General features: G+C 39.1%; 1 protein-coding gene across 8 annotated transcripts in view; it reads left to right on the forward strand.

Annotated features, from left to right (window-relative positions):
* Positions 1-18,488, forward strand: part of ankfn1b (ankyrin repeat and fibronectin type III domain containing 1b) — a 147,615-nt gene that overhangs the window by 93,115 nt on the left and 36,012 nt on the right. For all 8 annotated transcript variants that reach the window (XM_026178722.1, XM_026178723.1, XM_026178721.1 and 5 more), the window contains one exon: positions 1,002-1,042. In XM_026178722.1, coding sequence (XP_026034507.1) covers positions 1,002-1,042 — 41 coding nt within the window. The remainder of the gene's footprint in view (positions 1-1,001; positions 1,043-18,488) is intronic.

Below are 18,488 nucleotides of genomic sequence, written 5' to 3' on the forward strand. Positions count from 1 at the left end.
GTATCTTTCCCAAAGGTAAATATGCAAAATAGCAACAAAATTTCACTCCAAAATTGTCTACAGCTTAAGGCCAGTTGTTTGTGTTTGTGTGCCGGTATTTCTGTGTATGCGCTGTCTCAGCATGCATCTCCTTTGAGCGCAATACACCTCAGAAGGATGCAGACAGCAGGGTTTATAGACGTCCGCTATAGATGTGTTTTGTGTCATTGTGTGTGGCTTTGCCAGAGGGATGCATTCAAACATCCCCCGTTGAGGCAAGCCGGCGGGGTGTATTCGTTTTGCCGTTCGAGTTTCTAAACTCGATTGACTTCATCATTGGGAAAATGGCTTTTAAACTCGCTCCCTCTACGTTTATTCTCCCTCGCTTCCTTTAAAACGACCGTGCGCGCCACCTTGCATGAAGACGCCACGGTTTGATGAATGCGTGCAAATAAAGCAAATCCATGGGATAAGTGTTTGTAATTTTATCCAGAGAGCTTATTGTTTTTCATTGGAGGCCAGGTCGTTACTGACGTAATTGGCACTTACTGGATGTTGATGATCATTTGATTGGTGTTGCCTAGAAGGTAGTTGGATCACTTCAAGTCTAATAATCGAAACTCAGTTAAGAGAACAGAAAAGATAGCTCAACGTGTGACTTGATTGGGAATAACTAACCAACTGATGCTTTGGTTGATTTTCATGCTTTTTTTAACTAATAATATTAATTAATTAATTATTAATTTCTACTGTATTATTACTGCTATTACCAGAAAGTCTCCGCTGTTGAGCAGGTGGTTGCCAACTGTGTACAGAGCCTTTTTGATGTAACCCTTTATGCCTCCAGTGCAGACAAACCTCCACTAATGTAACAAATCAGTCTTCATGAAGTTTATTAGGTTTAGAACCTCTGAACCATCCCATTGCTTCACAGCATGTACAGGAGACTTCTCTTTGAATCCTTAAAGACGGGAAATCCTTGAAAGCATTTCTGATCTCTCTTTTTCTTTAATTATTTCCAGAGTCTGGGCTCAGCTGACCGAAAGGAGAATCAGAATAAGAAGTAAGTCCCTTCATTTACTTCACCTTTACCTGTCTGCACACCATTCCCTCGCATCCTTGTGTTACAGATTTCACTTCCTAGATTTAGTTCTTGAAATCAGCACTACTGGTTTGGACACGTCTAACCACGAACGCACATTCTGCCGTATGCTGCCGTAAAAATAGAACTTGGTACAATGTGTTACATAACTGACTCTGTCTTAATTCCCAAGTGTGGTAAGAACAACATTAGGCAGCTGAGTTTTTACTCGTTTAAGGTAATCAGCGTTACTAGACAGTTTCATCAGATTCATTAAGGTGCCAGTAAACCCCTTCATGTCTGTGCGTGACCAGTAATCCATTCCACAACAATATTAATTCTCAGTCACTCCAGTTTTTCAGTGTTGTACTCTTTGGATTTTCCAGAATTTAGAGAGGGACAAAAAAATTGCTAAATAAATGTAATTTACAAGAAGGAGAGCATCAGACTACATAAACTGTAGAGCTTCACGTCACCCATTTTCAGTAAGTAAACACAGGGAGCGTTATCAGCCACAGGTTCTGCACATATTAGCATGCATCGAATGCAATCACTACTATGTATCTTTGCATTTGCCAGTGCATATACCTTCACATAGAAACACATGTGTTTATGCACTTCTGAAGTTACATATGAAACACATAAATATCAGTCAGTATTTGATAAAGAAGTCTACTCAAATATATCTTCTACATTTTTTAGGCTATTTTTTCCATAAATGATACTTTTGTATCATATTTTCCACTTCAGTAGATTTTGAGGTGTGATTTAATTCAGCGGTCCCCAACCTTTTTTGCGCCACGGACCGGTTTAAGCTCGACAATATTTTCACGGACCGGCCTTTAAGGTGTCGCGGATAAATACAACAAAATAAAACTAGTACCGGTACCGAAAAAAAAGAAGATTTATTCATAACGCAAGTGAAAAGACCCAGGAAAACTGAGTTAACGATAAAAACGATAACAAAATAACGCTGAAAACCGATAAAAACCCTGAAAATCATACATTTCACACCTGAGCCTCAACTCTCGCGGCCCGGTACCAAACGACTCACAGACTGGTACCAGTCCGAGGCCCAGGGGTTGGGGACCGCTGATTTAATTCATTATAGATTTTATGCATACTGTTTGTCATATCTGGTGTTTGTTACATGCCGGTTGTGCCGGCGCTGTGAGCACTCAGTGTGCCGGAGTTGGAGGCATCTGTTGCCAGGAGACAAGCAGCTGTATTCAAGAGACGCATCAGCATGGCCATCGCTGGATGTCAAGTGACAGAAGTCTGGCCTAGGCTAAGGGAAAGAGAGCTGCTTGATTTCTACTCTACCGCACACTGATTTGTGACAAACAAGCGAATAAGCGGAAGTGATGATAGAGCAGAGTACACGGGGAACATCATGGGCACAGACATCAACATCATGAAATACATGTTTCTGTGCTAAATCTGATCATTAACCTGAGGCACAAACGATAACAGACGTTCATTCTGTCTCAAAAAAAAATGTAAGTATGTGACAGACATTGTCTGTGTTGCTGAGTATGTGCTCTTTAATGTTAAACCTGCATTATGTTTTCCTCCTCCGTATTAACGATCATTTCCTTTGTTTTCTGCCTTTTCTTTTCTGCTTCCCATTGTGAATGTGAACATTAGTGTACAAAGGCGCTACCATTAAGCTACAGTCAGGCTTGAAATATCTTAAAACCTCTTTTTCTATAGTTAATTAAACACCATAAAGGACCACATGACCAGTCATCTCATGTAGATCTTTTGCTAATGTTCTTTCGATCTGCTGTGCTTGTGAAGGGAAGCTTATTGATGTTGCATCACTCAAAACTTCTTTTTATGTGCTTTAGCTGGTAATCGCTGCATCATTTACAAGTGATTGAGAACCCTTCTGCAAAGCTTAATACCAGATGTACCAAAATGTCTCACATTACATTCATTTTTATATCTGCTTTCCACAAACTCTGAGGCATGGAGGTTTCTGCCCAAAGCAGAAAAAAATAAAAGTGGTAAAAGTATATTTAATGGCCAATTAGCTGTTATTGCTTTGGTTATTTGCCTTTTTAGTTTTTGGCATTGAAATTGCCAACCATATTAATTGGTTTAGGTCTTATCTGGACATACGCAGGTATGAGTTTTGGTGTTTTGTTTTCATATAATTGGCATTTTAGGTCCCTGAAAACAGAGCTTTTGACAGACCCCTAGATCTGCTACTGCATGGAAAGCAAAACAAATATTTCATCTTGTGGTGTTAGACTTGTGCACCTTATTTGGTATCTGATTTTGCACTATGTTGTTGTTTGTAGGCTTCTTATTGTCCAATAAGCTTTGTGAAAGCTTGTACTATAAATAGTTTTCAAAAATTTGGTTTTATGTAGCTTGTCTATGCTCCCCGTACTGTACACAGACGGCAGGGTGGAATAATAAGGGATCTGAGTTGTGGCATCATAGAGGCTGGGAGACACTTCTGTCCCTTCATGGTGAGAAGAATTTAGAGAGAATTTGATTAGATTAATTCTTCATGGGAGCACGTCATGCAATTGTTCTCATATGTAGGTGATGTAGGAATAACTTATGATGAGAAGAAAAAAATACATACATATATATATATATATATATATATATATATATATATATATATATATATGTGTGTGTGTATATGTACATATATATATATATATATGTGTGTATATGTACATATATATATACACTTCAGAGTGAAACACTTAACAGGTCATGATTTCAATGATCTCACGATCCACCGCAGTGTGCCCTACATGCTGTAAAGACCTCGGCCGTCACGTCTTTCCATTCCCCCTTTTAGCATTAGTTGGAAAAAAGAAAAGCAAAAAACATAACGAGCAAACTCAGAGTCCACAGATATGGAGTGAATATCCACCGCACAACTCAATCTCATCTCCCAAAGCAATCCAAAGCAAATTCTAGCAGAAACACAATAAGGCATGAGGGTTCCCGCTGACTGACCGACGTGAAACACATTCCTTCATTTTTCCAGGGTTTTTTTTCTTTTCGCCTCATTCTTTTTTCTTTTTTTCAGGTTTCTGAAATCCCCAAGTAAATACATACTGAGGATTATTTACAATAGTGGTAATGGTGGTAAGAGTGGGAGCTAACTCAGCGGGCTGGAGGAGACTGCTGCTGGCTGACTGTCTGAGCTCGGGACTATTTGTACAGTTGATCCAGTGCGAATATGTGCGCGCACATGTTTTGCCTGCGTGTTTGTACCTACAGTATTTATCCAGTGTTGTTTCATTACATGAAAAGGGCACGCTGTTAGCAGAATTTACACTACTGCGTGTTTGCGTGTTGTATTTGATGTGGTTTGGCTGCAGTGAGGTTGGGTTGTTTGAGAACTTCCCAACAACAGGCTGCCAGGCCAAGGAATGGAGCGGGGAGAGACAGCCATTGTTGTTGGTAAAGCATCGAGGCTGTAATTGTGTATTTGCATGTAGGTGAGTGTGCAAAGTAAAGAAAGAGAAAGATAATGCGAAGGGAGAGTCGTTAAGGGAGAGCATGATTTAGAGTACTTGAACATTGCTGTTCTACGGAGCAGAGCCTTTTCCATTCTAACTTTCAATACAAAAGCACGAACTCACATAAAAACACTCCATCCCTGCAACCACACCAGCTAAGGGAGTTCTTAGGGAAAATTTCTTTCTGTCATGTTGCACAACAAGGCCTTTACCAAACCTCTCCAACCAGTATTGAAACCACACATCAAAATTTGATCAGCTTTCCCAAAAACATCTCAACACTTTGGATTCTCATAGTTTGCTGGCTTACAACTGCAACCATCATTTCAGGATTAAGCTTTTTCTTCTTCTTCTTCTTCTTTGCTACAAATAGGCCAATGCAGCGTTTTAACTCTGATCACAAATACAAGGTCACTCAAAGACCATCAAGTTTTTTTTTTCCTCTCAACAGGCGACTTCTGGATTAATTAAGAAACCAAACCGAACTGCATTTCTTACGTTTCTGTTTTCCTATTATGGAAGAATTTCCCTTTGTTGACCTATGACTGAAGGAAAGTAGGATGAAATCCATTCTCCATCTCACCTCTTCCCAGAATGGAAACCATGGTGACCATGATGAAAGCCCCTGTTTTCAGGAATCCCTCATAATTTAGCTGCTGACAAGAAGTAATGTTTTTAGACCAGTTAAGTATTTAGAAGACATTAAAAACCTCCTCAATGACAGTAATTTGAGTTCCCATGAGTGCATGGGTATGCAAAAGACTGCAGGACTTGCATAATTATCCTCAAATTGTGACAGTTTCTTAAAATGGCACTCTAGTTTGTGATCTACGTGTAGAGTACTGTGCAAATGTCTTGAACTACCCCACCCTCCATGTTTTTACATTTTGCATTCAAGAAAGCAGACTTTTAAGTATATTTTTAAGTGGCCTTGAGCAACAGTTCTCCAGGCTTCCTGAAGCTCTGTCAGAGTTTTTCTTTGGACATTGGCTGCTTTTTCACTCATTGTCACTCATTTTCTGTCATGATTTATGTCGTTCGAGGACCCAGAGAGGCAGAGCTCCAACAACAAAAGGCAAGTCGTTTATTTAGGCTGTAGCAAGGTCCAGTAAACTAAATAGCAGAACTCCACAGCAAGTCCAAAAGCAAGGCAACAGCATCCGCATGAGATCACAGAGGGGAAACACACGGGGTAAGATTACAGACAAATCGACAAAAGACAAGGGGAGACAGGACAGTTTATACGCGGAAGGCTAAATGATGAGTGGAATCAGCTGTGAGAAATGAGACATGTGAGAATAATCACAAAAAGGTAAGACAATGAGACAGAAGGGGAGTAAAACTAAAGCCAAAACACAGGAAGCGAAGGATTACCGAAGTGTAGCAGGAACAACAACAGAAAGGGGAAACCCAGAGGGGAATAATATCTCCACGAATGTTAAACATTAAGTAGATCAACATGACAAGGAGTAAATGCTTATGATGCTCAGGAAGGAATATAAATCAAAATAAAAACCTTAAATAACCCTAAGAATCTAAACACGAGGATTAACATGGGGACCATGATATGGTCTTTGTGCCTGACCATTTTCACAGGAAAGCTGTTTTTTTGTTAAGCCACTTAATGCTGACCTATGAATCATTCAAGCATTAAAGAACAATCAGGTCATGGTATGAATCACTGTTGTGTCTACATATAACAGACAAAGAGCCCGTTTTAAATTGTGTCGTTGGGTGCTTTGTTGCTGACTGTCACAAAAACACATAATTTCTTCCCATTTCTTTAGATCAATATTTGAAAAATACCACACATAACACAGGTCGAGAGGGACAAATTTGTATTTTAGCACCTACAAGGTGATTCCCAAAGAGCTGTTAGCTGAAAACTTGGCATATCTTTGTATGGTGTGCAGTGTCCTTAAAAAAAAACCAGACAAACATATCCAATAAAGACCTGATACAGGATCTGAGAGATCCAAATGGCCCGAGGGGACCCGTCTACTGTTTGCTGAAGCCTCATCAGAAATGGTCTCTGATGAGACTGAATAGTGGCTGTACAAAAGCCTTTCTTATGGAAGTGAGGCAGGAAGAAAAGGCTGAGGGATACCAGGTTAGACAAGAACTGGACTGAAAATTGGTGGCAACAGGTGGAGAGATGAATCCACATTTGAATTTCTTGATTCAAATCATCATCATTGTCATTGTTATGTATGGATGAGGTCAGTAGAGCGGTACGACAGAGTGTGTCTAAAACCATTTGTAAACACAGTGGAGGCTTTGTTATGGTATAGAGCTTATTTCAGCCAGTGGCTGTGGCAATCTTCATTTTGCACCATGCAATAACATCTAAATGGTCTCTATCAGTCATGGATTAGTCTCCCCAAAGACCGGAGCTGAACATTATCGAAGCAGTGTGGGATTATCTTAACAGAAAACAGAACAAAAGGCAGCCAGCATCCAAAGAAGAGCTTTGAATGTTCTTCAAGAACCCTGGAGAACTATTCTTGAAATCCCTTAAAGAAATGTAAAGAAAGCTTAAATATGAGATTTCAATCTGTGTTGCAGAATAAAGTAGCTGTACTAAAATTTTCCACCCCGACTGCATGAATACAGCCAAAATGATCAATGTGATAACGATTATTCATCACAATAATTCACAGATTTCAGTGAAAAAAACTGTTTCACATACAAAATACTCATTTCACATCTTCCTATAGCTACAAATCTTTGCATCAGAACAAAACTGGTCCTAGTATGTTGCACATCTCACAAACATTAAAAAAATGTAATCAACAGTCCACTGCTTTCACTTTCACAGTTTTCTACAGACCTCTTAATTAAAAGCGATTTGCAGTCAAATAAAAGTGTTTAGCCATCAGATCTAAATGCATCTTCTAGAAACAAAAAATAGTCCTTCACACCATGCGTTCTACGTGCGTGATGTTCAAGGTTTGTCTAGTTGTAGATGTTAATATGCATATTTTCCCAGCTTCTATATCTAGCTCTTGCTACAGTGTGTTAACTATTTACCAGATATTCAACTAAATAAATTTATTTTGTAAGTGGAGACTGGAGGAAAAAGTAACTTTGGTAAATTTTGCCTAAATATTTAATCTTTGGTTCTCACAAGTATAGAATTGCTATAAACACACAAACACATGTCTCTCCCTCTTCGAGGTTTCCTTATCCCTTCCAGCATAAATAATCCTCTCAGTCTGCTGGCTCAACCCTGATTGGAATCTCGACGCCATGCTCAATTGTGGGTGGATAGGGAAAAGTGGGATGCCGTGAGCTTGTGTGTCAGTGTTAGGCCTTAAACATGATACTAGCGGGGTGTCCATCTCCAGCAGGCTAGGCCTAGAAATCTTCAATTTACTGTAATTTGTAAAGACACCAAGTCTGAAATACATAGACACTCTGTATATTCACGCTTTTCCAAACCCTCACTTAATTAGTCAACTAGTCAGACATGAGGCTCTGCAGACCCGCAGCAGTGCTCCAGTACTGAATGTAACAGCACAGGGGGTTAAGATACAGGCTCCACAAAGTTTTATCAGCTTTTCTGTGTCTCACAGGAGGCCAGCTGGACTATTATGTGGAGTTTTATATGAAGATTAAGAGGATAATTGTAAGATTCTGTGCAGCATTATTAGTGGGTCATGTAAACTGATGAGGGTGGCGTCAGTAATGAGGCTTACAGGTTATAAATCAGATGAAACCAGCTGCCGAGACATGTAAATATTATTATGGTACTGTATGTATTTCCTTGATTGTGTCTCACTAATGACTGACTGGGTCAGTGCCTTGGCTCACGTTGGATTCGGGACACCTGTAACTGGCACAGACATCTGGGGTATTATGAGGTTCGGCTGAGTGTTACCATGTCTACCCAACGTGATAGCCATTTAGCCCAGATCAGTTTCCCCCAAATTATATTCACAATTATCTCATCCCACCTAACCGAGTGCGGGTGGAAAGTGAAAACTGTCTGTGGTACTGTTTGCTTTGCCCGTCCTTTCTCAGTGGCATGGTATTCCAACTACAGACTCTAATAATTTGCTGGCTTCCATGTGCTTGTCAGCTCAACTCAACATTAATTCTACTGCAAATCCATCATCTGTATATCTGGCTGTGTTGAGTCAGCCTTATGCCACACATCAAACAGAGAGGGGGGACACAGAGGGAATGGTATCAAACCCAACACCACAGGGAGCCAACCGAAGTGAAAAGCAGCGCTGGATTCCTCCCTCATTTTTGTCTCCCTGACGAGTTCTGTATGTGCCGACTCTGCGGAAAACAGGAGCGAGAGAGCAAAGTAATAAAAGAGAGACGTTTGAAAAAAAGAAGAAGAAGATGAAACGATGACTGTGACTCAGAGATGTGCAAATGAAGGAATGGAGGGAAAAAAGCCAAGATGGAAATATCTCTGTTTATCGCAGTGGGTGGATGGGCAGCATATGAGAAGATGCACGTAGGACGATAACAGAGTCCCTTCCTTTGGCACGTAGCGTTGTGATTAGATCATTAGGATTTATTTGTCAAGGCAGTGAACTGACTCCTAAAGGCCTCCTCTCTCCTTTGGAACATGTGGGTGCTCGAAGAATTATGCTTCCAAACTACATATCGCTGTTTTGACTCCCTTGTATAATTCTGACGCATTTATTTAGACAGTTTTATGATGACAACGAAAAGCTATCCAAATTGTATCAGGCAATATTCAAAAAGTTTCTGTGTTATTGCTTCTTATTTATTGACCATCGCAGCTACCAATGGTTGAGCATTACACTCAGACAATATAACCAAAGGGAAAGCTTGTTAGCTTGAAGAAATATCAGTATTTTATTAGTGAGACTTCAGTCCAAGTGAAATAAAAGCAGCCCCGACCATGTTAGAGAGACATGCACACAGACTTGGGTTTGGATGGGGATGGTGAGTGGAATACAAGGCGTTCTTTGAGCACATTTTAATTAGCAATGTTCATAGCTTGGCTGTGTTCTTTTATGATTGGACCACTGAAAGCCTTTTTGTTTGCCTAATGAAACACATTGAGGGGTACGTTCATCAATTAAACTATGTTTGTGTACGTGTACGCACTCGCTTATGAGCATTTGAGCTTGCATGCACTTCTTTTGCCTGTATCTCTTGTACTGGTCGGGGGGGCTACATTCTTTTTTGGCGTATTAGTGTTCCATTGGCAGGGATAAGAAGCCATAGCGGGAGACACAGATGAAAGCAATCCTAGCGCTTTGTTTTCCCTACTTTCCAAAATAGTTGTTTTAGGTAGGGAGCCATTGCCCATAATTGCTCCAACAGGGTCAGGTATTTGTCTGTCATGCTCATGATTTACTGTAGTGTCTGTGCCTTAGTAATCTGACATAAGATCAGTGGTTAAGGGCAGTGTAACCTCAGACAGACCACATAGATTGTGTAATGCATAGCATTCTGCTGGTTTCAATGGGATCCCTTTATAAACACATCTCACACAAAACCCTCTTTATGATTTGAGAAGCTATGCAGAGCATGCTTGTCACAATATTTCCCAAATCAGATCTATCAAATATGTAAATAAAACGTGTGGACGGATACAAAAAAACAGTATTTAAGAATAATCTTACCAGAGACATTACACGGATGGAGACATTTCAACACATTTTAGGACAAAAAAGGTCTGTGGAAGAATTCCTAATGACAAAAATGGCACCAAAGAGTCAGTCAACACCTGAAGCAGGAAATGTGTGAGACAGAGCCATTGTTGCATTGACTGACTGGTGCAAGGGCACAGGCTTATGATAGTAAAAATGTAGTTTTCTGGTCTTAGCATATCCATAGCATGGGATGAGGCAGATTGAGTTGATAAGTTGAATAAAATTACTTTGATAACCTTAAGTCACCAAATTGTTTGGGTGAGGGGATATTGTATCGCTTCCTGATGTGGTGCAGTTATTGATAAACTGAGCTTATTTTGGCTTCTCCCTTCTTCACAAGGGGTTGCAACAGCAGATGGATGTGCATATTTGATTTGGCACAAGCTTATACACCGGATGACCTTCCTACCGCAGCCCTTCCAGGGATTTCAGTCTCCTTCTGGTCCTGAACCGGGATTTTTTTGCATGTTAGGCAAATGTATTGACCATGTGTTAAAACATGTTGACACTATTAATGAATTCACCCTTAATTTGACTTTCTACAGTGGTGACTTAATGACTCATCAAGGTGGTGCTTATCAAGTAAATAAGGGTAAATTGAACTGACCTGCAGGCAAAGCTCAAAAAGAGGGAAAGCAGAACAGAGAACTAATTTGCTGTACTGATATATCACTGAAGATACATCCGCTAAGTCCACAGTGCGGTTTATAAATTTGAGCATTTTTAGAGTTATTTTTTCTTATGTACCACCAGTTATTGCCTTGCAATGTGTCAGTTATTTGGACTTTAAAGTTATGGCATGCTTCTTTTTTATTTAGAGAGTGTACATAGGCAAGAGATTTCTAGAAGGAGTTTGATTTTACATTCTTTAGAGGATTCAGATATGTTATGTAAAATCTAAAATTCAAAAATAGAAAAACACCCCCAGTAAAATCATGTTCTCTTTTGGGGATTTTTTTGCAACTTTTGGCCAACCAGCTTGGGAACTTGGTCAATCGGGTTTGTTTATGTTTATTAATAATTTATAAAGATGTATTTTTAACCATTAAAAGTAATAAAATAGGTTAATAGTGTCTGCACTGTAACTCTACAATGTTAAACACATTTAAGCTTCATTGATTTTTAGAATTCCATATAGTCTTAACTCTGCTCTCGAATAGTGGGTTACTGAGGCTGTAAGCGGGGGTCAAAGTGCACCGTCTGTAGCTTTGTGTACTCTGAGTGAGAACAATTAGTTCTTTAGCAGAGCTTCTGCACATGAATACCTCTGAACGGTTAATTGCTGCCATGGCAACAGAACAAGAGCTGAAAAGTGGCATTAGGTGAGTTGTTTGCAAGAAAGCAATCTGTCGCAGTGACACTATGAATGTGTGTGTAACGGCTGGAGGTGTGCATGTAATCGCAGGTCAACATTTTCTCAGTATCATCACACAAGCCATTCAGTGCTGACAAAAGCACTTTTGTGCTACAGGATTGGGAAAACTTACTGGTGAGTGGATAATCTAAGTCACATTGGAGTGAGGCAGTGGTAGGCTTTCAAATAGGAGGAATATATTATTGGAATGGTTGTCACTGTTGTAGTTATTGAGATTTTTGTGGTAAAAGCAGTTGGGAACGCAGACAAACTGGGAGACTGGACTTTTAGTTCCAACAATGTTGCTTCTTAAAAAAGTTGTCTTTGCTCCTACTGGTAGCTGTTTCATCTCAAAATTGAGATTTCTTTAATCAGATTGCATCACCAATGTTTTTTTTTTCACCTGTACTTAATTTTATTGAGATTAGATCACTAGCAGCTACAGTATGTGGCTGCTAGTTTCTTCCTATGTACAGGTAGCCACTTGAGGCCAGGGTCTGTACTATCTTAGTAAAAAAAAAAATGCTAACATTAGCCAGTTAATGCTTAAAGAACCACCAAGACTAGAATTTTGTCAGCATTTGAGCTTTAAAATTCTCTCTATGTAAGCAGTTTAAATAGAAAACTGGGTGCTACGTTATTACGGTTCATTCTGCATCGAGTATCTGGATTTTATAGAAATCCATCACAAAGCTGTTGAAACATTTCGGGCCCATAGTGAACTAGAGGGAAAGCAACAGATAACTGAAAGTGATTAGAACACAATGTCTTCGAGCTATGCATGGCTGTACAAAAATTAATGCCAATCCATCAATATGGGAACCACATGTTATTAGGACTCATCCTCAGGGTAAGGATATCTATAGTGAAGCTTAAAACAATCCATCCGGTAGTTGGCAAGAGATTTCATTAATATGCAAGAATTTGAACCTAATGTTTTGTGCTAGAAGAAAAGTCAGGGGATTACCAAATTCTTTAGGCTTTATTTTCTTATAACCACAAGTCTCTTTACATTTTCGAGGCCATCCGTCAAACAGTTGATGAGATGTTTCAGCAACTGTCTGGTAAAGACTCTAATCCCAGAAGGCTTTGGAAAAAGTGAAGGAGGGCATAGATTTTTGGACTTTTAACTGTATTTTCATAAGATTTACAACTTTTCCTACTGATAATTTTCTGATAACTGATAACCTCCTATGTGGAATTTTAAAAAAAACTTACTGAATTACAGAACAGTCTGGGCAATGAGCTACCAGAACATTTTTAATGCACTGATTTCTTATACGTTAACCCCAAAGAGTCACGCTGATAGTTTTCTTTGATTTACTAGCACAGTATAAAAGAGATGTACTGTAGCTCAAGAATTAAATGTGTAGTTAAATTTTGCAATAACAGAAAAAGACAACTTCACTGGTTTGACCCACTTAAAATCAAAGGGGCCGCATGTGGTCTACAAGCTAAACTGATTTTGACACCCCTGCATTGCAGGTAAAAGATATAAAGTAAAACAGTATATGGGTTGGTATGTATAAAGATAAAATGGATTCCTCCACCTTCACCTGCTGCACAACAGATTCACATAAAATCTAAAAATAATAACGAAAGAATTCATATGAATATACATATATGGATGCAATCAAAGACAACAATAGAAAAGAAAGCATCCACTGCAGGGGATCCTGTCAGCGCACACATGGTTTTTGCTCAGAGAGTGTTCTGTATCCATGCTTTACGGAGGCTGAAATAACTCAGTTAGCTCCTCCAAGAAGTTTTTTTTGGTTGCGTGCGTGTCATTAGACAACTTTTGAATGAGTTCTGATCAAAGTTTGTCGGGGTGTAGAGTGGAGTCATGCTAACAATCCAGTAATATTCGGCTCATATCCAAGAAGTTCTTCAAAGTCAACTTAGTGCTTTATTGTTTGAAAACTGACAAAAAGACTTAAAAACTAGAAACTATGATTCTTACAATTGTGGTGCATATTGTCAACATATAGAGAGTATTGTATAAAGATTTTAGAAATGTCATATTTGACCTCTGACTTTTCCTTCAAGGTAAATTGTCACTTTGATCTGACGGTCAAAGTTCTTAAATTGCTATATAGAGCTATTAAAACAGTTTCTTATTGCCATGTTATTTTATTATCACTTTTTTATGTACAGTACAGTCACAGGTTATAACTTTTTGAATACACAACAGTTTGAATGCATGTACGATGTTCCTGAATAACTTTTTTTTTAAATAAAAGAAGTATTTAAACAGATTTACTAAACAATTAAATGAATGCTACACGTTCATACTGCACTACCAGCTTCTTAAACTCCAAAAGAATAGAACAGAACAACTTAAAAGTACATTTTGCCCAAAGAATGAGCTGCTTTGGCGGAGTGCTTGTTGTTTTTCTATGTTCTATGTTTCAAGCAAAAGAGGACTGACACACAGGTATGACGCCATTCAGAAGTTTTCAAAGAGGACAGGGAAGCTCAGCAAGTGCATTTGCGTCATCTCGTTCCTTTGTCTGCATTTTCATGGTCGTGGTATAGATTAAAAATGTCATCGGTTGCGTGTGGATAACCCACCCTCCTCCAGTGTCAATTTTGTAATGAAAAATGATCAATCAAATCATTGATTTTTCTAACTGTAATCAACACCAGGAAAATGAAAGAGAAAATGTAATTCTGATGAGAGGATAATCGACCGGGATATCCTGGGCCTCCAAGGGGATTGCGTCATCGCAATATGCCTTCTGTGGTGATGTTATCAGGGACAGCTGCATGGGGTGGAGCCAGCATTGACGCTCTCAGGGAGCCAAGGGGCAGCCAGTTGCCAGCAGATCCCCCTCCACTCAGACCCACCTGCTTCGCATGTGCAGTTTTCCTGTAAACCCCTCAAAGGGATTCCCTGAGTCCTCTTCTGTGTCCACTGGTCCCCGTGTCTTTGAAGTCATGATCCTATGTGTTTTCATGGCATTGAAGTTTTTATCCTACGGTCAGTACATGTCATGCATTTTATCCAAAGGTTTGTTTGAAGTTTTTACACTGAATTCTTTATGTAAATCACCAAATAAACGTATTAGATCCATAAAAAGTAAATCACTCATTAACAACCGATGATGAGCCAAACCCCTCGCTCCTGAAATCTATTCATAAATCAGAATTTTACAGACTAGTCAAGTCCACACTTTATGAAAACAGACATCAGCGTCAGTTGTTGGCAGTAGCCTGTGTGCTAATTTAATTAAAAGCCCTTGAAGAAGAAGAAGAAGAAGCCCAGCCTAGCTTAATGCCGTCAATTAGGGGTTTCTCTGCCATATGACTAAAATCCCACACCCCATTTGTGTGATTCATACAGGAAAATATGTCTCTTTGTCTTAGAGGTCAACCAGCTCTTTGGAGATGTTGGCGTTGGGTCAGGAAACAGTAGTTGAGGGTGTAGGAGTGGGAACACAGGCAGTAAGGCTTGTTGTTATTCTACTAGATAAGCCATAGCATGAGGTCATTTTGAACAAGAACTGCATTTTCATCTCAGCTTATGGCAGCTGGTCTGAAGAGAAATAACTTGCACAGCATCAGAGCAAATTTTCAGAAGTTGTCTTTAATCAAAAAGAAATGTTTTGCAATTACGAAGGAAAACTTTCTTTGTTGGTTAATGGTGCCTGTCCTGGATGTGGACTGGTTGGAATGAGGGGGAAAATAACACTGGTAATTAATTAGTCGCATTAGATGTTTGTCTTCATGTCTTTTTAAAGGCACAATGTGTAGAAAATGGTGTAGGAGAAGAGGTTGAAGAAATTACCCCTTTAATCAGCCCTGAGATGCAGAAATCACTTTCATCTTGGTGTTCATATACTTGAGTTTTAACATTGACATCAGTGTAGAAGACACTGCCAAAGCACAGAAATCTGATCTGCGGGTTAACGTTGGCTTGCAGAGGAGACCGGGCCTCTAGTTTTCGGCATTGCCTAATGGAAGGAAATGTCAAAAAGAGAGTGGGAAGGAGTGTTAAGTGTAGCAAGAGAGTGGTTGTCCATGTTAAGCCAAAAAAAAGCCTTAATCATCCATCTTATCTGTTGGCCATGCCGCTCTCCAGTAGTTCCTTTTCATTTTGTTCACTGGTTAAGATGTAAAAGTGATAAATATGTCTATACTGAGGGCAGAATAGACATAAGGTTGTCTCTCAACCCTGACTGGTATACACTATATTGCCAGACGTGTTCACTCACCCATCCAAATCACTGAATTCAGATGTTCCACTCACTTCCATGACCACGGGGGTAAAAAGTCAAGCACATAGGCATGCAGATTGCTTCTACGAACATTTGTGAAAGAACGAGTTGCGCTCAGGAGCTCGGTGAATTCCACTGTGGAATGCCACCTGTGCGACAGTCCAGTTGTAAAATTTCCTCTTTACAAAATATTCCACAGTCAACTGTTAGTGGTATTATAAAAAAGTGGAAGTGATTGGAAACAACAGTAACTAGGATTGTAGGCCATGCAAAATCACAGAATGGGATCAGGTAATGTCCAGGTTCATAGTGGCCAACGTTCTGCAGAGTCTATCGCTACAGACCGCCAAACTTCATGCGGCCTTCGTTCCAATGAAAAGAACTCGTAATGCTTCAGCATGCCAACGCATTTTGGACAATTTTATGCTCCCAACTTTGTTGGAGAGGTTTGGGGATGCCCCCTTACTGTTCCAACATGACTGAACACCAGTGCACAAAGCAAAGGTCCATAATGACATGGATGAGCAAGTTTGTTGTGAAAGAACTTGACTGACCTGCACAGAGTCCTGACCTCAATGAATTGGAGTGGAAAATTGTGGTCCAGACCTTCTTATTCAGCATCAGTGTCTGATCTCACAAATGCTCTTCCAGGAAAATGCTCAAAAATTCCCATAAACACACTCCTAAACATTGGTTATATGTCAAGCATGGGTCAACATCATATTAAACCATATAGATTAAGAATAGAATGTCACTCAAGTTCATATGCATGTGAAGGCAGACAAGTGGATACTTCTGTCAATATAGTGTATAAAGGCGGGGGTCGGGCAATTAGCTTTGTTTGCCGAAATATTGGCATTAGCATTTATAACAGCCGATGACAATATTTGTAAAAACTAAAGAAGTGATAGGTGAAACACCCTTCAACCATTTTATGAGTGTTGAGGTTACATAGTTTGTCCACCAGAGTGCACACTGCAACTTCCCTATTTGTCAACAAGAACACCAAAAGCAACAACAGTCAGACAAAGAATAACTGATTCTTAAACAACTTGTTACAATAAAGTCATGCATTACTTATGAAACTGCGTAGTCATGTTATCTAAGTAATGACTTATAAATATATAATACACATAACACGTATCAAATAATAATTCACATAAAACATGTTAGATAAATCTGTTTATGTTTCGTGTGTCTAAAAGAAAGAAAAGTTGCACTATTTGATTTAAATCACCAAACTATTAGATTTGGTCTTGAAATCTTATATCGGTCAAATTCTAGTTGTCTCAGTTTGAAATCTAATTTGAGTTTTATGTTACATGCTGGTTAGCATGCTGGTTAGCATGTTAACAACAGTGTCACTGTATTTCATTTATTTTTAAATTGCTGTTGTGTTTTTAAACTAAAAGTCTTTCTTATTATAACTTTAAAAAAAGAAGAAAGAAATCAGAAGAAGAAGTCAGAGAGGCAGGTTATCTTGTAATGTTTCACTGAATTGAATTTTCAAGCTCACATCAGTCTTTCATTTGCAGCAATGGGGAATATGTAAAGGTCTGTGATGCAACAAAGGTCTGGATCCAAATTTCATGTTTTTAAGTAATCATTCTCTTAGATCTGAGTCCTCCCTCATAGATGCATTACACTTGTCAGGATACACTCAGACCTTCTGTCTCCTTTGTACAACAAAGCAGTCTCCTGGGCAAAATCATACAAATTACTCATTCAAAAGCCTCTCAGACGTCTTCATCAAAAGTAAAAAATTAATAAAAATACACGTGATCTTATGCCATTCAAGCAGTTTAATTAGGTGGAACGGGGTGAATCACCACACTCTCATTCATCCATATCATGTCTCACTTTTCAGCAATCTGGTAATGCCATGAACTGTTGTATATGCTTTTATTAATCTTTTCTTTTATCAAAGCCTTATGCTCACAGTAATTTCTGAAGCATCTCACATAAATCCACAAGAGTGATGGCAGATGCAAGTCTTGTTTTTGAGTGGCAAGAAGCGCCTCTGTCATCTGCACAAATCTTGATCTAACCATTCATGTAGTTTGTCTCCAACAGAGCTCACCATGGAGACTAAAATGCTTTTTGGCTCAGGTTGAGAGGAGATCTATGTACGTGTGTGAATATGTATGAGCCATTATTATTGTTTTACCATTTCATAATGAAATGGAAAAAGCATGTGTGTGAGATTGGGAAAGGGGATAATCCTGCACAACGCCTGGGCATCATCTATGTAATCCTGTCTCATCTGTATTTTTTTTTCTGCAGGGTTTTGAATTGCCTTAAAATTATCTTTGGATCGTTGTCCACTTTGGCCATGTTGATCTAAAAGTTTGCTTAATAATTGTTGAGAATTTTTACATGACGTGCTCCTCCAGCGGTGTTCCTCTACAAGCCTGGCTCTTTGATAGAGAATAATATTACATTTTGATTAGTCCCCAGTGTTACCACAGCAATATTGCAATGCTGAGTCTCATCAAATGTGTCCGGGCTGGAATGGAATAAATATTACATTTCCTGTTTTTAATTTTGAGTAAAAAGTTGAACTGGGACATTGGCAGCCCAGTAGAGGATATTAAAATGTGTTTGACTTTTTTTTCGTGTGGAAAAAGATTTCGAGAAAATGAGGCAGGAAGTATGCGGCTTTCCCTGAAACCTAATGTTTCCTCTGGGAGCTGAAGCATTGTTACGCTGTTTGTC

The sequence above is a fragment of the Astatotilapia calliptera genome, chromosome 8, assembly GCF_900246225.1.
Source record: "Astatotilapia calliptera chromosome 8, fAstCal1.2, whole genome shotgun sequence".
Taxonomy (NCBI): domain Eukaryota; kingdom Metazoa; phylum Chordata; class Actinopteri; order Cichliformes; family Cichlidae; genus Astatotilapia; species Astatotilapia calliptera.